The 24,411-nt window shown below is 42.7% G+C and overlaps 1 protein-coding gene across 2 annotated transcripts in view; it reads right to left on the minus strand.

Moving 5' to 3' along the window:
* LEKR1 (leucine, glutamate and lysine rich 1) overlaps positions 1–24,411 on the minus strand; it is a 319,504-nt gene that overhangs the window by 42,527 nt on the left and 252,566 nt on the right. The window contains exons 12-13 of one of the 2 annotated variants that reach the window (XM_068280848.1): positions 2,089–2,160; positions 1,023–1,344 (exon numbers count right to left, since the gene is read on the minus strand). In XM_068280848.1, coding sequence (XP_068136949.1) covers positions 1,324–1,344; positions 2,089–2,160 — 93 coding nt within the window. In that variant the 3' untranslated portion in view covers positions 1,023–1,323. Of the gene's footprint in view, positions 1–1,022; positions 1,345–2,088; positions 2,161–24,411 lie in introns of those variants that run through there. The other variant, XM_068280847.1, reaches the window with a different exon arrangement.

Genomic DNA, 24,411 nt, shown 5'->3' on the forward strand with positions numbered 1-24,411 from the left:
AGTAATATTGGATCGGTCTGTATAGTAGATACTGTGGCGCCCCACTTTACCGTGAAGAATAGAGTAGCAGCTGTGTTAGGATCAATCCTTATATCCAGTAAGTCAATATTATAGCAGTAAGTCACAGCGCAGTTATATTCTTCCTTTGGTGTATGTCTTTCCACTCCACCACCTGTATGCACTCAAAGTGCAAGAAAAGCAGACAGGGATGCTTTCAGTGGAAAAAATATCAGTTCATTTATTTCTGGATAAAAGGGCAATACAGGTGATATGAGGTGAAAACTTACTTCCAGAGGGTCCCAATCCACTTGGGACCCTTAGGACCGACTAGTTTCGGCTGCTGCCGTCATCAGGGGATAAAACCCTTTTATCCCCTGATGACGGCAGCAGTCGAAACTAGTCGTGACAAGAGCGGGCAGCACTGAGCAAGGGTCGATTATTGAGGTTCCTAGTACCACATTTGGTGGGAAGCGCTACATGCCAAGGGAGGGTCCTTAGTGGATTGGGACCCTCTGGAAGTAAGTGTTCACCTCATATCACCTGTACTGCCATTTTATCCAGAAATAAATGAACTGATATTTCTTCCACTGAAAGCATCCCTGTCTGCTTTACTTGCACTTTGAGTGCATACAGGTGGTGGAGTGGAAAGACATACACCAAAGGAAGAATATAACCGCGCTGTGTACTGCTATAATATTGGATCAGTGTCACTTCATATGCGCTGTGCTCTGTTTAGTGAGTGAAGCATTATTTTGGAAATTAGTGTTTCACTATCACTGTATATTTGTCATGAAAGGCAAAAGAGATGTGTGGCACTTCCTTAATATATACAATCTCCAGCAAGAAAGTGTAAAACAAAGGCTCAGTATTCCCACCACCGCGGCAGCGATTCAGGATTCTGATGCTGGACGTGTGCTCCATGTGTATAGTCACTGAAGGAAGATATGTCGTCTATACCATAGGAGAGAAAAAAGCATGCGCAACATATCGTCCTTTGGCAAATGTGATTTATTGCAGCATCTTCATCATCATCATCATCATCAATTCCATTGAATCCATACACTGGAATTGCTCCCAGTTGATGTCCTGCGTCTAGACAGCTAAGGCAGCCGTGGGAGTGGAGGTGGGGTGGCGGCACCGAGGTGGGACAAGCAGCCACGCCCATTTCGTGTCCTTCTGGAGGCTTGTTCAGGCTGTGTTCCAGTATGATACTGTATATTGCCTGGTTCACAGTGTTTACAGATCTTACTTAACTAGGTTATGATCTCTTTATTCACACGACTATGAAGGTTGTCATTCATGGTAAAAAAAATTAAGGTAGTGTCAGCAGGACCCCTTTTCGAGCTGTAACAGATGTTTTGTCATTATAACGAGCAAATTCTCCATATACATTTAATAAAATTATCAATTCTCCATAAAATAAAATCAGACATGTACAGATCATTCATTTATTTCACTTATTTTAAAGAATAAATACATCGTTTTTATTCTTTTACGGGTCAAAAAGTTCACTCCCTGACTTGCGTCAGGGAGTGAATTAAAAAAGCGCTTAGAAAAGAGCTTTTCACAAAAATGGAACCCACCCAAGCTCCGGGAATCAGAAAAAAAATTGCTAAAACAAAAACCCCAACGTGAACGCTAATGCGAGCGGAACGCAATGTGAACAAGGCCTCACAGTATCTCGTCTGGACTATTGTAATATATTGCTTTGTGGACTACCAACTAACAGCGTGGCACCCCCCAATCTGTACTGAACTCAGTTGCTTGGCACCCTTGAGGGTGTATCGAGATATGTATCCAATCTCCTTCAGATCTCCAGCTGTAGCTGATCTCAACTTGCCTCGGAGATAAAAAATAGACATAAGATAAATAATGTAATATTGTTTATGACAAGCGTTACCCTACACGAGACACAGGACCGTTCTTGCTATAACGTATAACGGAATCTACTCAAAATGCATGAGACATGCCAAAAAAGTGGGAATAAAATATGTAACATTAACAAGGTCTAATTAATTTGATTGAATGTATACATTTGAGCAGGATAACAAGTCTTGCTTGTCTAAGAGGATTTTACTGTATTCTCACCTTGGGACCAATTATATCGTTCAAAATAATCCTGCGGAGGTCACAGGGACAGGAAGTGTGGGAGAATCTCTCCTGTGGGGACAAAGACAAGACAAATAACATTTATATTACACTTTTTTTTCCTGGTGGGTTCAAAACACTTGAGCTGAAGCCACTAGAGCGTACTCAGTAGGCAGAAGCAGTATTAGGAGTCTAGCCCAAGGACTCCTTACTAGATAGGTGCTGGCTTACTGAACAGAAAGAGCAGAGATCCGAACCTTGGTCACCTGTGTCAGAGGCAGAGCCCCTAACCAGTACACTAACCAGCACTGCGCAAAGTCAATAGTTACACCACTTACCCAGTCTAACCAAATCTTAAATAGAAAAAAATAATAAAGAATTAGCTGGAGTTTAAGTGTACCTGAGATGGGGCCACAGCCCCCTCTGGCCTGTTCCCTCCCATGCCGTCCTCTTCACCTGCAAATGGCTCCGGAAAAGCCTACAGTCGGGGCCAGTCGGTGCAGGCACAGTCCAGCCAAGCGCGCTGCCCTGTCTCGCTCCTATCACCGGGAGGGTTCTGGGCAGTAGTACCGCACAGGTGCAGAACGCTCCCGGCAACATGAATGCAGTGCAAACACGGCAAGTGCACGTGCTCAGCCGGGCAACGCATGTGCAGTTGGCCCCGGACTGGAGAACTTTCTGGGACCAATTGCAGATGAACAGGGAGTCAGAAGAGGACAGCATGGGAGCAATTAAGCCGGAGAGGGCTGGAGGAAGCCCCAGTATGTATATTTTATTTCTGTGGCTCCATCTTAGGTTCCCTTTAAGCTTTAAAGGAACCCGAGGTGAGAGACCTATGGAGGCTACCATATTTATTTATTTTTAAACAATACTAGATGCCTGGCAACTGTGCTGATCTCTTTGGCTGGAGTAATGTCTGAAGCACACCAGAAAAAAAGCATGCAGCTAATCTTGTCAGATTTTTGTCAGAAACATCAGATCTCCACTTGTTCAGGGACTATGGCTACAAGTATTAGTGCCGCAGGATCAGCACGACAGCCACACAATGGGCTCGATTCACAAAGTTAGAGACTTTAGGCGTGATAACCATTGCACCACGCTGGTGAAAAGCCAGTTTAGGTGTGATAAGTTTAGGCATGCTAAGTTTAGATAAGTGTAGATAGCGTGCAAAGTCCCGCACGCAAAGCAGCGCCATTAAACTCTATGCAAAGTGCACCAGACTTTGCTAGCGCAAAACTTTTGATCAGCTGTGCACTGCGGTGCTAACGCAGTTAGGGCCATATACAATTCACTTTTTCATTTGAGTTTTCACCTAGGAGATAATTTTTCATCTTTGATTTAAAATAACTTTCCAGCACTTTTCAACTAAAAAAAAGTACCACAAAGTAGATGAGAAGGCACTATCAAAATTATTTTGAGTATTTTCTTGTTTTCTGGTGGCTTAAAATGCATTTTATTGACAAATTTAAAAATATCACTAAGGAGAAAACTCAGGTGAAAAATTGAATTGCATATGGCCCTTGGTGCTTAAAATTATCATGCCTAAACTTATCACACCTAAACTTATCATGCCTAAACTTATCACACCTAAACTTATCACACCTAAACTTATCATGCCTAAACTGAGTTTAGGCGTGATAAAGGGCTTTTCACCAGCGTGCTACCTGTTAGCACCGCTTTGTGAATCAGGCCCAATGTATCTTGTTTAACCACTTGAGGACCCACCCTTTACCCTCCCTTAAGGACCAGCGCTGTTTGTTGGGATCTGTGCTGGGTGGGCTCTGCAGCCCCCAGCACAGATCAGGGTGCACTCAGAGCGATCAGATCGCCCCCCTTTTTTCCCCCCTATGGGGATGATGTGCAGGGGTGGTCTGATCGCTCCTGCCTGCAGGCATGATGCGGGGGGGGGGCACCTCAAAGCCCCCCTCCGCGGCGAAATTCCCCCCTCCCTCTCCTACCTTTCCCCCGTGGTGATCCGGGCTGCACAGGACGCTATCCGTCCTGTGCAGCCAGTGACAGGACGTCCCCTGTCACATGGCGGCGATCCCCGGCCGCTGATTGGCCGGGGATCGCCGATCTGCCTTACGGCGCTGCTGCGCAGCAGCGCCGTACAATGTAAACAAAGCGGATTATTTCCGCTTGTGTTTACATTTAGCCTGCGAACTGCCATCGGCGGCCCGCAGGCTATTCACGGAGCCCCCCGCCGTTAATTGACAGGAAGCAGCTGCTCGCGCGAGCGGCTGCTTCCTGATTAATCAGCCTGCAGCTGGCGACGCAGAACTGCGTCGCTGGTCCTGCAGCTGCCACTTTGCCGACGCACGGTATAAGCGTGCGGTCGGCAAGTGGTTAAAAGGGGATAAATATGACAGCCTCCATATGTCTCTCACCTCGGGTTCCTTATAGACAAATTATTTTTTTACAGCAATATTTCCATTGACATATAAATAAAGTGTACCAATTTGTTTTTCGCTGGCATATTGTGACAGAGGGGGACATGAACTCCTGAGGCACAGTTTGATATGACACAGCTAATCTAAAGCCTAAAATATTTACAAAACCTCAACTAAGTGAAAACAAATGACACACAGAGCGTTTTCCCGGGAGCAGTGTGGAACTTTCTCCGTCTAAATGACGTCAGTGTGAGAAAAAACAAAATGTAGAGAGCAAGTATAATACAGAGAGTAACAACAGTCATAGCGCAGTGTGTCAACAAGTTCTGTGACAAACGGTCCTGTATTTGTGTAAGCAGCAGATGAAATGTCTCTCTATCCTCTGCCTAGGAGCAACACAGGATTACAGCTGTCTCTACTACAAAGCATTAAAAATACATAGACAGGCTCACATAAGCTGGCGGTGACATATGCTATATAATAATGTGCAAGCAGGAATGGGACCCAGAACATGAATACTGCATGCAGCCATCTGCTAGCCAGTAGCTCTCTTTCTCCATATAGTGGGAGCCGTGCAGTGCTCTGTGTCTTGTGGCATGCTGGAATGTAACACTTGTATGTCTCGCCACCTCCAGGCCTACAAATCCTGCAGCATTTCATTTAGACCTGGCTGCGGATAATTGTGCGTCACATCCAAAACCCACAAGCATATGGCAATATTTACAACAAGACATGAGTTAAACTAACTACAAATGCTTGGCTGGCTTACAGTCTGTGGCAGCATAGACTAGATTGTTTGTTTGAGTTGCAAAAAGAAATAGGGAACTAATATCTTAGTGGAATATCTTAGTGGGGAGTTGATGTGGATACAGACATAGGTGTGTACTAGTTGCTGAAAAACACACACGCATACATACACACTCATGCACGCACACACACTCGCACACACACATGCAGGCGACACACACACACACACACACACACACACACACACACACACACACACACACACACACACACACACACACACACACACACACACACACACACACACACACACACACACACACACACACACACACACACACACACACACACACACACACACACACACACACACACACACACACACACACACACACACACACACACACACACACACACACACACACACACACACACACACACACACACACACACACACACCTCCATATACCTCTCACTTCAGGTGTCCTTGAAAGAGCAAGGCTCTTCTCAACTTTTTCTGACTATAGACATGGTTGCATCTTTGAACAGCACTTTATGAGTGTGTAGTGATGTCTTATAAGGCCTTGTTCACATTATAAATCGCCAGCGCTATTGCAAGCACTGGAGATTTATGGGATAAACAGAGGAACACCAAGAGCCCCAATAGTGTAGTATGTATTGACAAAGGGGGTAATGACAAAGATTAATAGTTGTTATACTCACAAACATGGGTCACCAATAGGCAACCACTGTAAAGGCAGGTGGGGAGATTATCCTGACCCCACTCAGGAATAAGAAGTCGCTCTCTGTAGATAGTAGAAAGGGTCGCAACCCTCCACCAAGGGTGGATACAATATTATATAAGAGAGAACAGAGGCGCCAAAAGGATAAAAGGGGTTTTAAAGGAGCTTAAAAGCCAAAACTTGGTAATTAGAGGAGGCAGTGGTGGACTTACCTCCTCCAAGCAGACACAACATGACTGTACATTCAGTCTATTTATTAACGAACTCCAGATAAAACAAAGCAACACGTTTCACGGGTCAGCGCCCGCTTCCTCAGGCAATAGAAAAAGGAGTTACAGCATCTAGCAAAACAAACGACACTCAGCGCCTCTGCAGAGAGCGTTTGTTTTGATAGATGCTGTAACTCCTTTTTCTATTGCCTGAGGAAGCGGGCGCTGACCCGTGAAACGTGTTGCTTTGTTTTATCTGGAGTTCGTTAATAAATAGACTAAATGTACAGTCATGTTGTGTCTGCTTGGAGGGGGTAAGTCCACCACTGCCTCCTCTAATTACCAAGTTTTGGCTTTTAAGCTCCTTTAAAACCCCTTTTATCCTTTTGGCGCCTCTGTTCTCTCTTATATAATGGAGATTTATGGGGTGATTTTGAGCAGTTTCGGCTTAGAAAAGCGCTTTTCCAATCGCTTTTGCGGAGCGATTGATTTTTCACTGCCTGACGTTATTCAGGAAGTAAACTCCTTAACCCGGAAAAGAATAAATACAATGTATTTATTCATCAAAGCACTCGGGAAATCGCAATACAAAGCGCTTTTTCAAGCGCTTTATGATTTCCCTATACCTGCCATTGAGCCAAAATGCTCAGAAAACGCTGATGGTGTGAACAAGCCCTTAGGCCTGGTGCACACCAAAAACCGCTAGCAGATCCGCAAAATGCTAGCAGATTTTGAAACGCTTTTTCTTCTTTATCTGTAGTGTTTCACCTAGCATTTTGCGGTTTTGTGAAGCATTTTTGGGGTAGTAGATTTCATGTATTGTTACAGTAAAGCTGTTACTGAACAGCTACTGTAACAAAAAACGCCTGGCAAACCGCTCTGAAGTGCCGTTTTTCAGAGCGGTTTGCGGTTTTTCCTATACTTAACATTGAGGCAGAAACGCCTCCGCAATCCAAAATCTGCAGCAGCCCGGGAGTATGCGTTTCTGCAAAACGCCTCCCGCTCTGGTGTGTACCAGCCCATTGAAATACATTACCAAAGCGTATCTGCAGCCGCAAGCGGATCGCAAAACGCAGCCGAACCGCTCTGGTGTGCACTAGGCCTTACTGTAGAAAAACCTAGCATCTCATGTGTGTCCCCTGTGCCCTGCAGTGTTATGGCCCATGCTCACGGGCAACAATTGTCGCCGCAACACGCGGCACGCGAGTGTTGCGGCGACAGGTCGCCCGTGAGTATGAGGCACAACACGGGCGCGCACCCCTGAATCGTCGCTGCTGCCGCTGCAGGCGATTGGTGCAGTCAATCGCCCGGCGACAGTTGCCGCTGCAACTTCGCCGCAACTGTCGCTAGTCCGCGTGAGTATGTGGACTAGCGACAGCAACATAATATAAAATCCACGGCGCTTCAGGCGAGGGGAAGGAACGTCGGCGACAGCTTCCGTCGCTTCAGTAATCCCTCTTCCGCGTGTGTACGCGGAGGGACTTGGCGACGAGCTGTCGCTGAACCTGTCACGCACACGCTCCCGTGTGCTGGCGACAGGACTAAAAGTAGCCCGTGAGTATGGGCCATTAAGCCTCGTACACACGAGGCACAGATGTAGCCAGGGAAATAAAAAAAAAAAGCAGCGACAGCTCGTTGCCAGGTCCCTCTGTGCAACAGCCGTACACACGGCGCACAGAGTGACAGAGATGCGGCGGAAGCTGTCGCCGAAGGTTCCTCCCCCGCCGGAAGCTCCATACATTGTGTATGGAGTTGCTGTCGCTAGTCCGCATACACACGGCGGACTAGCGACAGTTGCGTCGAAGTTGTGGCGACAGCTGTTGCCGGCGATTGACCAAGTCAATCGCCTGGCGACAGCTCTGACAAGCGACGGTTCGGGGTTTGCGCATCATACACACGGGCGACCTGTCGCCGCAACACGCGCGTGCCACGTGGTTGCGGCGACAGTTGTAGCCTGTGTGTATGTAGCTTAAGCACACAGATGTACCCACAGCAATGTGTCCCTGGAAATATCGTGAGACAATCAGTGTAGCAGCCTTCTCTCTATTTCACTGTGATCTCTGTATACCAGAAATAGATTGGGAAGTGACACTACAATGAATCATACATACAGATATTAACATACGACAGTATGCTGTGACATTTACTTTGAATGGAAATAGGAATGTCTTGGATATGTTGCAGATTAGTCTTAAAAAAGTACACCCAGATTTCTGTATCCTTACCTCACATCCAATCAATACAGCACCCGAGGGCGAATGGAGGTAATCAATGGACATATTGCACAGTGGTGACAGGAAAGGGCGCGCAGAACAAAAGTGAAGGTTCAGTACGGGATAAAGGGGATTTATGTTGACTGATGTTTTGAAGCAATGGTTACAAAAGACAGATAAAAGAGTAACTAATTCACAAATCCAATGATATTTATTTTCAGTCAACAAGATGTGACGGCCGTAAAAGAAGTTTGCCAGTTTGCACTGTGATAGGTGAGCTTTCGGAGTTAAATGAGGCAGCTGACAGAGTTCCAGAGGGGCTAATTAGTCCTGTGGGAATTTCAAATCCATCAGTCAGAAAAATGCGAAATGATTGCATGCCTCCGTATCAGCCTTACAAGATAACAGCAGCACATAGCAACAATGCATAAACATAAAAAAGCCCTTGCTAGTCAAATGGTCATTGCCAGTGGGCAGGTGGACAATTAACAGGTTAAATAAATACACAAAAATACAACCTCAAAATGACCACAGAACTGCATAAGTAAAGGTGGCCATACATCTAGCCATGATGGGCAGATCCAACCAACGGACAAATCTCTCTCTAATCAAATCTGATTAGAGAGAAATCTGTTGTTTGCTTATACATTAAAGGCCAATTCCCAATCGATCTCAGCATGAAATCTCTCGCCGCTGTCCCCCTCATGTATAAATGTGCATATGTGTGTGCGTTTCTACATTACTTGCCTTGTGCCGCAGTGCCCATCTGTCTTCCCAATCCACCGCTCTGCCATTAGCCCTATACACGCTGCTTTGCAGGAGCTTCAAAGGAATTGCACACAGCCTGGTGCCATGTACACCCCCCCCCCCCCCCCACTACCCTTTGTAGAGCAGAATGTGCTGCTTGGAAACAAACAGTGTGTCAGTACAGCTGTCACTTCTTGTGCTTGATTCACTAAGGCCCCGTTCACATCAGCAAACGCAGCCGGCCGTGCGTTCGGAATGCAACGCATACGAACGCACGCCATCCGCGTTTGTATGCGTTGTGTGGCTGATCCCATTCACTGAAGTGGATAGGTCAGCAGCGCGTTTCTGCAAAAACGTGCAGCGTGCGTTCCCGGAATTGGTCCGGAACGCATGCAGTGTGAACATCAGACAGTAGTCTATGCACTGTCCGATGTCGTTCATGTCTGCCTCCTGAAACGCGGATGGGAACGCGTGCAGTGTGAACAGGGTCTAAGACAAATAGCATGCCTTATCAGAGACAACACGCCTTATCAGAGACAACATGCCTTATCAGAGTAGCATAGCGAGTGCTACAAACTTTTGGCAATGACGAGAGCTCCACTCGTCCTGCCCTGAGCCCCTGCGGGTTCATAGCGCTCGCTATGCTACTCTGATAAGGCTTGTTAACTTTGATAAGGAATGTTAACATTGATAAGGTATGCTATTTGTCTTTGAATCAAGCCCCTAAACTGTTCAGTAGGCTTTACTCCCCTGACTGTACCTGTTGCATAGCTGCATTTCATTACCTCCATTACAGAAAGCTTGGAATAATAATGACCATGGAGTGATCATGCGGCGCTGCATGCAGGACTATGGGAGCCATCCTGGAGTGATCGCATTCACTGGTTGCAAAGCCATATCACAAACGCTACAGGAATTGTGCGTTAAGTCACAGGCAGAGCCGGGACAAGGTCCTCCAGCACCCAAGGCTGAGACACCAAAGTGCGCCCCTTCATCCCTCCAGCCCCTCCCCCTGCCCCCCAACACCTTAATCTCTAGTTATCTGGCTTGTAGTCACTGCCATGTATCCCCTTTTTTTATTTCTCTCTGCTTCAAATAGGGGAATGATAGCTGAGTGAGTTGTGCGCCCCCTCCTACACTGTGCCCTGAGGCTGGAGCCTCTCTCGCCTCTGCCTCGGCCCGGCTCTGGTCACAGGACTTCCACCATTCAGAAATCGCAAGCGTTTAATGATTTCCGCTGCCAGAGGGCCCCAGGCCTTAAACAGTACAAAAGACAAAGGACTGAGCTGGTCCAAACTAAAACTTCGTTTCAGTTTTAAAAATGACTGATTTTAGCCAGTGTTAAGCCAGTAATAAGAGGTAACATGTAGAAGTTGTTCTATAAGATATGATCAATTAGCAGGAGCATTAGTTCCGTGTAGCAGCTTGGCACGAGACAATGGCACATTTCCCAGGACAGCATTAAGGAAATGATGACTTCCATGCAAGCAGCTGAGATGCGTGACACCTAATATTACACTGCTCTTGTTTTATCTCTTTCACTTCAATCCTGCTGTTTGCTGTAACCCCTTCACTGCTTGCTTGCTGTCCACATTGTCACATACAGCTGGACTTTCTTTTACAACCATTGGATTATATTATTAACAACATAATCGGAAAACAGTAAATATAGCCAGACTATGGTGCCAAGACACATGTATATAATTAATAAGAATTTTACTCCAATCCCCAAATCCAATTAAATGAAATGTCTCCAGTCATTGAAACTGTATTGCTTGCCCTGTAGTCAGGCCAGATCTAGTACTCCAGTATTTGTATTACAAAGACGTTTGCTTATCAAACAAAAGCAATAAAAAAGCACCACTAGTTCGAAAATAGGAACTTCTGATTATTAATGTATTACAAAAAGCAAAGAAAACTGTAACACCATTTTAAAGCACATACAGATCACATCTGCTTGTGAAAGTCATGCTATTATTGCCATATTGGGATGCCTGACTTTACACACACATGAACTTTAATGGCATCCCATTCTTAATCCATGGGCTTTCATATGCAGTTGGCCCACCCCTTCCCTTGCAGCTAAATAGCGTCAGATTTTCTCTGAGGGAGAAAAAGCTGGAGGAGTATTTTTATGGGAACTTTTTACCATTCTTCCAGAAAAGCATTTGTCATTAGTTTCAAAAGTGGTAGATCATTTTCTGAATATAATAGAAAAACAGTGGAAGTCAATTTAATACCCAGATAATTGATGGAGTACCCTGGTGTATGGGAATCTACTTTGTAGTTCTAGTTTTATTGGATTGGGAATATCAATGCCCATGATTTGAGATTTTGAATAATTTACCTTATTGTAGCAATACTTTATGTGTTTTTTTCCAGTGACTTTTGGTACATTTGTCCATGCTATAATGATGGTTATCTGCATAAAGGCCAGTGACATGGGATGTACTTAAATGAGGGATGCCAGTAATCTTAATTTTTGACCAAAACGCTTCTGCAAGGGGCTCCATCACTAAATCAAATACAAGTGGTGAGAGGGGACACCCCTGCCTTGTGCTGTTTGTAATATGAAAGAATTCAGAGGTCATGCCCGTCGAGCACACTGTAGCTAGATGTTGGAGGAATTTTTCTGCTAAAGGAAGCATGTTCCACATATGGTGGAGTTGCCTATACAGGTATATCAAAAGAACTTGGCAAAAAATGTTTAGACTTTATCTACTCCTTAACCGGGGTCAGACTCAGACCATCTCTTGGCCTAGCACAGTTCAATCTTGATATCAACTCTATAATATTACCCTTGAGATCTTTGATTGCTAATATATTCTTGGCTACTAAAATAGCTATAGCAAGACATTGGAGGGATCAAAAAACCCTTGAGCTTGCAGAGATCTTGCAAATTGTCGACACTAACTTCAAATATGAACGCATGATGGCCAACCTAAATAGCTCTATGGATAGATTTCTGAGAAACTGGGAGCTGTGGGGTAATAACTATGTTCAATGATCAATTATGGTAAGGTTAATAGATAGCTCAAATTAAGTGACAACTGGGATTATGAGTTATTCTGAACTGGATCCGTCTCCTGGTAATGGAATTAGGGTGGGGCCATATCATGTCATAATAATATAGTGTCACAGCAAAACATTGATAGACTACTGTGATATGTATTGCCTAAATATTATCGACTTTTTCCTTTTCTTCTTTGAAGCTGATTCCTAATACAGTTATTGTTACAGTTATTGTTCTGTTACAGTTATTGTTACAGTTAGGGCCTGTTTCCACTACATGCAGATTGGTTGCAGAAAAACTGACTCCAATGAATGCCTATGGGCCTGTTTCCACTAAACGCGATTTTTCTGATGCACATTGGAGTCAGATTGGAGTCAGTTTTTCTGCATCTATTCTGCGTGTAGTGGAAATAGGCCCTTATTGTTCTGTGTAGTTTTAATTTCAGTTGTTTGGAATTTTGTACTGGCTTTTTTCTTTTATGCATTATTAAGACCCTGTACAGGGTCACTTGTTAACTAAACACTGAGAGTAGTTAAAAATATAGACTTTTTTTCCAAAATGCGGTTGTATACTCAACGCTATTAATTTGGTTTGTTTAATATGTCTTCCGCTAATAAAAATGTTTTGAAAACAGAAAAACATTTGTAAGATCAGACATTAAAGTGAGTGTAAAGCCAAAAAAAAAAAATACCAATAAACTTAAAAACAATAATTTTATCACTGTGGTGGCCATGTGAGTTACCACCAGGAAGGGTAACCATGATGACTATGGTAGAGGATCAGGTAATGTATTAGCCTTGTCCCCCTCCCCTGCCTGCTGCTGCCACCACCTCACTTCCACCACCACTGCAGACTCTCGGATCTTGGGGCAATTGCACACATTGTCTTTATTCTAATGCCAGATCTGGCAACTGGTTCAGATATGATTGCAAATTTAATTTGATAATGCTGTGGATTGATTAAATAAGATATCTTCTTTCAATCTGAATGATCTTATTGAAAATAAACTCATTCACTAAAAATTGTTCCTTTTAATGGGCCCCTTTAAAAAGATGGTTGATTAGCATGGTGGATTTTATATAACGATTGCATGCTCTTCATTGATTAACCACTTGACCACTGAGGGGTTTTTACCCCTTTAGGACCAGAGCAATTTTCACCTGTGAGCGTTCCTCGGATTCTTTCGCCAATAACTTAATCACTACTAATCACAACAAAATGATCTATATCTTGTTTTCTAGTTTTTTTTTTTGCCACAAATTAGGCTTTCTTTGGGAGGTACATTATGCTAAGAATTATTTTAATCTAAATGCATTTAGAATAATGGAATAATAAGAAAAAAATGGAAAAAAATTATTATTTCTCAGTTCTCAGCCATTATAGTGTTAAAATAAAACGTTCTACTGTGGATAAAACCAACATATTTTATTTACCCATTTGTCCCAGTTATTGCAACATTTAAAATATTTCCCTAGTACAATGTATGGCGCCAATATTTTATTTGGAAATAAAGGTGCATTTTTTCAGTTTTGCGTCCATTACTAATTATCAGCTCGCAAATTAAAAAATAACAGTAAAAGCCCCATCTTTACATACTTATTAAAAAAGTTCAGTCCCTACGGCAACTATTTATGTTTTTTTTGTGTAAAAAATTGTTTGGGTAACATGGGTGAGTGTGGAAGGGAAATAGTTAATTTTAGATGCAAGTGTTGGTATTTTTATTAAATAAAATGTGTTTAGATGTAGTTTTACTATTTGGCCACGATATGTCCTCACTCATTATTTCCAATTCATGTACGTGTAACTTCAGGAAGATACAATGATGCAGGCATCTAATCGATGCCAGTGTTCCTTGCCACGGGGGCTTAGATTAATGAATGGGAACTACATTCCCATTCATTCATCTCCCTGCTAACTGGTGGCGCCCGCCGCTGAGGACGTGTATTCACGGCCCTGGGACTTCAAGTAAAGTTTCCCGGGCCGTTATTATACTGCACCATGTGCAGTAAGTAGTTAAATACCATCTTTTCTTTTGATTTGAATGATTTTGGCAAAAATACGATCATTCACTAAAAACTGCATCCTTGGGGCCCTTTTACACCTAATGCGTTGGTATGCGTTAGTGCAGTGTTAGGTTTTTTTGGGGGTTTTCTTTAGGTTTTTTTTGTTCATAGCAGTGCATTGTGAAAAAGCTTTCAGTTAAAACGCATATAGTGGGAACTGTGCTATAGGGGAACATGGACATTACTTTGAAAATCAGTTGTAAAAAGGACCCTTAATAGGCATCTTTAACATTTATAATTCTAATAACAGCACTGGATATAAACAGCCACTGTGGGGTTTTTCCAGCCCAACGCTGAGCTGAAGCGGAGAAACACAATGCCAGAAGCTTCAGGGCAATCAGTTGTCCCGGCAGATAAAGCTGGCCATGTGCTTCCATCTAACTGCACAATATTTGTTCAATCATATCACTAGCTTTGTAGTATTATGCAGTCCTTACATGCTTCAGCTGCCATCATTTAGCGACACTTGAGACCTAATAAAAAAATCAAAGTAATAAGTTAAGAACGATTTAATCATTGTATTAGTTTTCAGTCAAATGTGATCATTTTATGAAGCAGGAGAGAGGATGAATTTTGAAAACCCTGAATTGAATTAATTATTTTAATTCATTCAAATAATACATTTAGATTATGTTTCAATCATTTTAAGACTGATAATTTAAGAAGATTGTATTAAAATCTATATATGTGTGGCCACCCTAAGGATCAACTGATTAAACACAATCTGTACAGACTGTTTAGGCAGGCCCTCATGCTACACGGATGTGATAAGACAGAACAAAGATGTTACAATCTGAGGGGAAAAAATGTGTAACCAGCATGAAACCTTAACACAATGCCAGAGAGTATTCAGAGATAATTTCATAATATACACGTATTTGTGCCTTGTTCTGTGTAATAGCACAGTGCAGAGTACAAGCAATGACTCTACTGGACTAAAGGACAGTTTAAAAAGCCTTTTCATAAACACAATATGACCCAGATAAAAGCTACTGAAAAGACTCTGCAGGCAGATGTCAGTGACATCATCAGCATGAGACACGTAACCAGAGTGTTTCTCGTGTTCATGTCAGATGCTTCATGAGGGTGACATTTACAGTGTAAATGTCACGGTTTTAAATAATTCACATTGCTTGCCAATATGAAAATATAATCACTTATAACATGAATAAAGCATTTTCCAAGGGGGCAGTCAGCAATAACCATATGTAAGCTCTAAACCTTCCTCATTATGCTACAAAATGTGTCTGCCTTTGCCGCTGTCCGGATCCGGGTGAAAGACAGGAATAAAAGGTTTGGTCACACACATCTGAGGTATAATCTGGTGAAAAGGGAAACTTTTATTTGTAATCTCACCATTGATAAACGGGACTATAATTCAGATCAGGTGTTTTTGTGGTTACACTTGTTATAGGAGTGAAAATTATAATGGCCACACTTGTTTTATAACTGTTGTGAGATGGGCCCCAAGGCCGTGAATGGCACCAGGGGAGTCAAGGGAAGAGGTGTGAATATTTTGGGGGCCTCATCAAAGTTTTTGCTGGTGGGCCCCATGAATTGTAGTTATTCCACTGACTAGGGCTAATGTGAATACTAGCTAGGGGCTTCTCTGACAGGAAACATAAATAAACTGATGCAGGGGAAGGACATCATGATACAGTGTGATGCCAGGCTCCTATTGGGTGGGACACACGAGTGACTCTTGTCTCTCAGAGACGAGAGACAAAAAAAAAAAAAAAAGGCAGCGACAGTTCGTCGCCAGGTTCCTCTGTGCAACAGCCGTCCACACGGCGCACAGAGGGACAGAGATGCAGCGGAAGCTGTCGCCGAAGGTTCCTCGACCCCCCCCCCCCCCCCGCCCGAAGCTCCATACATTGTGTATGGGGCTGCTGTCGCTAGTCCGCATACACACGCGGTAGGTGTGGCGGACTAGCGACAGTTGCTTTGGAGTCGCGGCGACAGCTGTTGCCGGCGATTGGCAGTGCCAATCGCCTGGCGACAGCTCAGAGTAGCGACGGTTCAGGGCGCGCGTCATACACACGGGCGACCTTGTCGCCACAACACGCGCGTGCCACGTGGTTGCGGCGACAGTTGTAGCCCGTGTGTAAGAGGCTTAACAGGATAGAAGAAGAATAGCAGAAGAAAGGACTGACACAGATGAAGACAGAAAAAATACAGATGAAGAATGAAAAATACAAATGTAGACAGAAGTATGCAGATTAGAAGACATTGGAAGCATACACATGAACATAGAAGATTACAAATGAAGAACAGAAGATGTTTTAGAAAGTAAATTTCATAAAGTACTTTATACCTTTTGTGTGGATTTACAGGAAATCTAGGCTTCACTGATGCTCATCAACCCCTCTGCTGCTTTCCAGGACCTTCCTCTTCATCGCGGCTGCGCGCCCTTCTGTCTATGCATGCAGCTGCACTGCTCAGGGTTTGCCTCTGTGCAGTAGTAAGAAGCCGTTCATGTTTCTGCACAGGTGTGGCCATACTCTGGGCCTGTGTAGTGCTGCCGCACATGCACATGGGGCACCATATTCAAAAATATTGTCCAATATTTTCAAAGCGTTAAAGCACAGTAGATCGGGGAAGCCTCTGGACCAAAGGCATCCTTCTGCTGAGGTATTTAGGTTTTTGTTGTGATTTTCAGTTCAGGTCCACTTTAATTATAATTTTTTTTTCACAAAGTTTGTGTTTTTTTCTTTTGTTTTTATCTTCTATATGGTGCACAGGTAGGGTGTCATAAATAATTCCCCTTACTTATGCACCTGGGAGGGGCAGATAACTGGGTGCTTCCAAAGTCCCCTATCTAACGCCCATACACATGAGATGGGAATGAGCACCTGACCCTTAATAGGGAGGCTGGGTCACCTCTTTTTTTTTTTTTTTGCAAGGTACGTTACAAATGTTAAGAGCCACGTGGGCCTGTATTGCTGAGGAGGTCGAGCCACACCTTCCTCTGTAATCCTAGCCTGCAATGGAGAGAAGGGGCAATAAAGCTTGGGAAAGGCACACTGTTTTTTGTTTAGTTTTTTGTCTCCATTGGTTTTATTTTTGTACTTAAAAAAATAAAAAAATCCTGCAGTGGTGTTTTACTACATCAGGAGAAATACTTACATATCTGTATTAAAATGCCACCACAACACCCACCGTTTATTTAGCTGGCAAGCCCACAGCAATCACAGGCAGAATAATGATGGGCAGAAATCATGTGTAAATTACCAGTCCGATATCATGTGCGTCCTGCACCCATTTTATGGGTCTTTTATTTGGCCCTTTTCCTTTTTAGCAAATCCTCTTTTATTTTTTTACAGCAATTGTGGATATATGTGTCTTTTATAAATAAGGCCATCAGTGTGCAAAAGAGTACACAATGCATAGTGACATTAAAGGTGCACTATGGCGAAAAATTGTACAGTACAGTGGCTCTTTCATTTGTATACTGTAGTTCTCAGATGGCCTCCATAACTAATCACATTACCTAACACTAATAATTACAATACAATAATAATAACATTACAATACATGGGAATTGTAACTGGACAATAAGCACCTCCACCTTTGTGGTCTGCCTCCTCTGACACTAGCAGGTTGTGTTCTAGACAGAGTACAATGATTTGTGTTGCTTGTGGGACCACAAAAACAGACCTGCACAGGATTCTGCTATAAATTCAACAACACGGTCTACTTGGAATATTTAATGTGGAAAAACTTTTCCAGCAGATTCCTTATGTTTAGGCAATGACACGACACATATTGTGGAGACACAGTGCCTGGCATTGTGTTGTGGAAAGGGCAACACATGCAAGAGAGGATCAGAAGATCACACAGTTTCCATGGAATCAATGACAGTATTGATGCATTATCTAACAGCCAGTCACAGGAGACAACAATGAAGCCTTCTACGTCTGGAAACTGATTTAACCTCACCTGGTACCCGCGCTGCTACATGATCTGCCCCTATGTGTGAGCATTGTTTGCACAGTGTACGTGCCAGGATGTAGCATTCCATGTGAAATGACAAATGACACTGAATATTGCTTTGATCCACTGCTTTCTATTTTCATTTACTCACAAGCAACATTAACAAATGCAGTTTAGTTTTCACAAGACACTTACAGGTTTAAGTTTGTATATTTGTACTCGTCATATACAGGCTATAATTTATGTGAAGGCTTCAGGGGCCCAAGCTGAGATATGTGTGTGGAAGGAGAGTGTAGCAGCACGATTCTGCACAGCCTTGTCACGTCTCAGGAAAAGCACTCCTCCACTCTCATCATAGGCCAAAGCAGGGGGGAGAACAAGCTGAAGTCATGTGTATACTACATTTACAATTTAAACATGAAATGTAAGTCTATCTATCTATCTATATATATTTATATATATATATATATATATATATATATATATATATATATAATATAATATATATATATATATATATATATATATATATATATATATATATATATATATATATATATATATATATGAATCTTCTCAAAAAATTTGCATATTGTGATAAAGTTCATTATTTTCTGTAATGTACTGATAACCATTAGACTTTCATATATTTTAGATTCATTACACTACAACTGAAGTAGTTCAAGCCTTTTATTGTTTTAATATTGATGATTTTGGCATACAGCTCATGAAAACCCCAAATTCCTATCTCAAAAAATTAGCATATTTCATCTGACCAATAAAAGAAAAGTGTTTTTAAAACAAAAAAAGTCAACCTTCAAATATTTATGCTCAGTTATGCACTCAATACTTGGTCGGGAATCCTTTTGCAGAAATGACTGCTTCAATGAGGCGTGGCATGGAGGCAATCAGCCTGTGGCACTGCTCAGGTGTTATTAAGGCCCAGGATGCTTCGATAGCGGCCTTAAGCTCATCCAGAGTGTTGGGTCTTGCGTCTCTCAACTTTCTCTTCACAATGTCCCACAGATTCTCTATGGGGTTCAGGTCAGGAGAATTGGCAGGCCAATTGAGCACAGTAATACCATGGTCAGTAAACAATTTACTAGTGGTTTTGGCACTGTGAGTAGGTGCCAGGCCGTGCTGAAAAATGAAATCATCATCACCATAAAGCTTTTCAGCAGATGGAAGTATGAACCCACTTTTGAACCAGAAAGAGCGGCAGAAGTGCCTGACCTGGGCTACAGAGAAGCAGCACTGGACTGTTGCTCAGTGGTCCAAAGTACTTTTTTCAGATGAAAGTAACTTTTACATGTCATTCGGAAATCAAGGTGCCAGATTCTGGAGGAAGACTGGGGAGAGGGAAATGCCAAAATGCCTGAAGTCCAGTGTCAAGTACCCACAGTCAGTGATGGTCTGAGGTGCCATGTCAGCTGCTGGTGTTGGTCCACTGTGTTCTATCAAGGGCAGGGTCAATGCAGCTAGCTATCAGGAGATTTTGGAGCACTTCATGCTTCCATCTGCTGAAAAGCTTTATGGAGATGAAGATTTCATTTTTCAGCACGACCTGGCACCTGCTCACAGTGCCTAAGCCATTGGTAAATGGTTTACTGACCATGGTATTACTGTGCTCAATTGGCCTGCCAACTCTCCTGACCTGAACCCCATAGAGAATCTGTGGGATATTTGTGAAGAGAAAGTTGAGAGATGCAAGACCCAACACTCTGGATGCGCTTAAGGCCGCTATCGAAGCATCCTGGGTCTCCATAACACCTGAGCAGTGCCTCCATAACACCTGAGCAGTGCCTCCATGCCACGCCACGCAGTGCCAGGATGCCTCCATGCCACGCCGCATTGAAGCAGTCATTTCTGCAAAAGGATTCCCGACCAAGTATTGAGTGCATAACTGAACATAATTATTTGAAGGTTGACTTTTTTTGTTTTAAAAACACATTTCTTTTATTGGTCGGATGAAATATGCTAATTTTTTGAGATCGGAATTTTGAGTTTTCATGAGCTGTATGCCAAAATCATCAATATTAAAACAATAAAAGGCTTGAACTACTTCAGTTGTAGTGTAATGAATCTAAAATATATGAAAGTCTAATGTTTATCAGTACATTACAGAAAATAATGAACATTATCACAATATGCTAATTTTTTGAGAAGATAATTAAAATGAAACGGGGCCAAGGCAACAACGTAGCTGAGTGCCCGTTATGCAATGCCACAGTTTGCATATCTGCATGCCTTTGCCCCTGCCATCCTATTGTAGTGGAATTTACCTTTTTTGCCGCAAATCGCTGCTTTGTGGCGGGGGTAAGTTAAGTGTTAGGGGCATGTTTGGTGGGGGGTTAAGTGTTAGGCATAGGTAGAGGGAGGTGTTAGGATTAGGCAGCGATAGAGGGAGGGCTTATGGTTAGGCATCAGTAGGGAGAGGTGTTGGGGTTTGGCATTAGTAGAGGGAGGTGTTAAGGTTAGGCATCAATAGAGGGAGGTGTTAGGGTTATGCATCAGTAGAGGGAGGTCTTAGGGTTAGGCATCAGTAGTAGGGTTAGGCATCAGTAGAGGGAGGTGTAAATGTAAGGCATCGGTAGAGGGAGATCTTAGGGTTAGGCATCGGTAGAGGGAGATCTTAGGGTTAGGCATCGGTAGAGGGAGATCTTAGGGTTAGGCATCGGTAGAGGGAGATGTTAGGGTTAGGCATCAGTAGAGGGAGGTGTTAGGGTTAGGCATCAGTAGAGGGAGGTGTTAATGTAAGGCATCGGTAGAGGAAGTTCTTAGGACTAGACATCAGTAGAGGGAGGTGTTAGGGTTATGCATCAGTAGAGGGAGGTCTTAGGGTTAGGCATCAGTAGAGGGAGGTGTTAGGGTTAGGCATCAGTGTAGAGGGAGCAGGGCAGGTTTAAGCAACAATGGGGCCCCAGGGCAAAATAAACCTTAAGGGGGGGGGCAACAGATACCCCGGAACAAAAATCGGCATTAAGGGACCTTTTTTGCAGCTGGTATAGTCAGGGTGTGATGCCCCAATCGGTCGGAGCTCCACATTCTGGCTATCCCAGCCTGCATGGGGGACAAGGGGTTAAAAAGTTTCAGGAGGGGGACCCAACATAATAATAATAAAAAAAAAAAATTCCCACACTCTGGGAAAATTGGGAAAATAGGAAAAAATGCCAGGGATCTTCATACAGCCATATTGCGGCTGTATAGCGATCCCTGGCCAAAGCGATGTGGCTGCATATGGACCCCCTGGAAACCCCGTCAGGAAATTCATTGCTCTTTCTTTTGATACATGTAAAATTACACTACCGTTAGGTTTGCTACTAAAAGTGACATTTACCGCATTTAAAAGTATACTTTTTTCCTTCGAAACTTTAAAATCGATTTTCTCAAAAACTATAAGGTCTTTTTGAAAAATTTGTTTTCCTCTTGTAGCCACTGGGGGCCCCTACAGGCTCTGGGGCCCTGTGGCAATTGCCTCCTTTGCCTCTATGGTAGCGCCGGCCCTGAGAGGGAGGTGTTAATGTAAGGCATCAGTCGAGGGAGGTCTTAGGGTTAGGCATCAGTGTAGAGGGAGGTGTTAATGTAAGGCATCAGTAGAGGGAAGTGTTAGGGTTAGGCATCAGTCGAGGAAGGGTTCTGTGTTGGAGTAGGGTTAGTTTAAGACCTAGTAAAATATTGGTAAAGATTACAGATATTTTACTATTGTAATTAAGTAGTAGAATATAATTAATTTCACCGATAGTCTACTAGCGGCAATCCCCCGTGCCCTTTTTTACATGTATGTCCCAGGAGACTACAGGAAGCTAGTGTGTTACAATGACTGGACTTGTAAGACTCCCAGAATGCACTGGTGCTTTGTAGACTGAAGAAATCAATGTTTTGGTATAATTGTATTTTTGAAATTTTATAATAGTCATAATTGTCAAGGATCAAGGATAGTTGACAGTTATGCGTCCCACTTGTTGTCAAAATTCCCTTTCACACAGACTGATCTTCTCAATGTATTGATTTTGCAGTTTCTTCCTGCACTACACTTATATGACAGCCAATCACATTTCAGTGCAACTTCACTGAGGTAAAATGGCTTCTTCAGCAATGAAGGAATAAAACTAGATGGAAAAACAACCCAGTGCTGCCTGCAGCCTGGCCTGAGGTAAGATGTCATAACACAACGATTCAAGTTTCAACTGAGCTGCAAGTCAGACAAGCTAAAAGAATCATGAACCAGTCCAACACCCATAAGCATGTCTAAGTTGATCATATCTGATGACAAATGGTTAAAAAAACAGGACTGAGAGTAAAACAAAATATTACCACGTTGTTTTCTGCACAAAACATAAGTATCAGCAAGCCAAAAGGCCACATTCCAACTGCCAACACCCACTTTATTTACGTCAACAGTCATTAAAAAATGTCTGTGGTTGCCAAGGAGATAAGTGCAATTGTAAAGGAACTGCAGGTGTGGGAGTGCAGGCTCTATCTTGCTTTCAATGGAACCTTTTAAGGACGACTTCCAGAATGATTGTCAGAGAAAGTTTTTAAGGTGGATTTCATCTTAACTTGCAGTTCAAATTACTTCTTCTCAGCTTGTGAGAAGATACGAATGTCTGGGTTTAACAAGGGCTGGTGTGTGTAAGCTCGAGGAATACAGGAGTGTAGCCTAATCTGCAATGGTCTTATCTTCTACATGGCACCCTGTGCTCAACTGTAAAAAAAATATGTGCAAAGGCCTGTTGTCTCTTTAGAGTTTTATATCTGGTTCCTTAGTGCATTTTCTCACACTCCTAATGTCCACCGGAAATACACAAAGAATGCAGTGCTAATTTCATTCATCAAAAGTGCATCGGATCATGTGCCTGTAAACAGTATTGTAGCAATAGGGGGTGCAGAGGTTAGGCCGCATTGAGGCCCTTGGGCCAGAGGGGTCCACTAGGAGCCCTACCTCAATTGCAGTATTAGCTCTTTTTTGGCCCTGTGCTGGTAATAATCACTTCTATAGATGCTTTGATTAGTAGTAATCATTAACAAACTGTTCCCCATCCCCTTCTTGCACCTCTGATACTATGGTTGTCCTTGGCAGGTTTTGGTGTGCTGTATCATTTGTTATGCATAGTGTTTGCAGGGCCCCAATGTAAAGCTTGCACTGGGGCCCAGAGCTCCTTAGCTATGCCACTGCCTGGAAAAAAACACTGAGCTGTATGCAAACCAAATATAAACATGAACGCAAAAATGTAACTACATTATTACATTATTATTGATCATTATCTTTTATTTATAGGTGCATGTCTATTTCCAATTGAATATCGAGATTAGATACTTATTATTGTCCAAGTGTGCTGCATGTCTTTCAGAAAACAAATTATTATGCTAACAAATAATGCAGCAGGTGTCACACTTCATAAATTCGCATACATTTTTATGTAATGCGAAATTGCTCTTCACGTCACAAATAATGTATTTCTATGGGCTTGCTGCGATTTTGGCAAGCGATTTCAGCGTTGCTATTTCTATAGGTTTTAAAAATTGACAACATGCACTGCTTATCACATACCGCATCTGAATCGCAGAGTGGGCAAACTGTATGTTTGTATGTACATTTTGCCTGACGATGTGTTTCCTGTTCCTGTATCCTGTCTCATGAAGATGAATATAAAAAATGTATAAGTGAAAATTTTAAACAGGCAAAACACACAGAAAACCCCCACAAACTCAGGGGAAAAAAGTAAAAAAGCATACTGTAGTGAAAATAGATATCTGCAAAATACCAGTAATTACTAACAATAAGGAAAAAAAATAGAGACAAAAAGTCAGTACCATTAGCAGAAATCACAGGCTTGAGCATGTGCTAATAGGTTTTTATAAGCTTTACACATCTAGAAAATTTTATTTTTTCCCATTACTCTGCAAAACAGTTCAGGCTCTGCCAGGTTGCATGGGGATTTTCACTAAATAATCCTACAGTTTAAACATCCATTTTCTATTTGACTGAGATCTGGGGACCAACCTGGCTACTCCTGGAGTTAAAGAGGAACTCCAGTGAAAATAATGTAATAAAAAAGTGCTTCATTTTTTACAATAATTATGTATAAATGATTTAGTCAGTGTTTGCTCATTGTAAAATCTTTCCTCTCCCTGATTTACATACAGACATTTACTACATGGTGACATTTTTATTGCCGGCAGGTGATGTCACTGGAAGTAGAGGCTACTTGCTTTTTTGGCAGTTGGACCCATCTGTAAACAGCTGTTATTTCCCACAATGCAG

The sequence above is a fragment of the Hyperolius riggenbachi genome, chromosome 4 (genome assembly GCF_040937935.1).
Source record: "Hyperolius riggenbachi isolate aHypRig1 chromosome 4, aHypRig1.pri, whole genome shotgun sequence".
Taxonomy (NCBI): Eukaryota; Metazoa; Chordata; class Amphibia; order Anura; family Hyperoliidae; genus Hyperolius; species Hyperolius riggenbachi.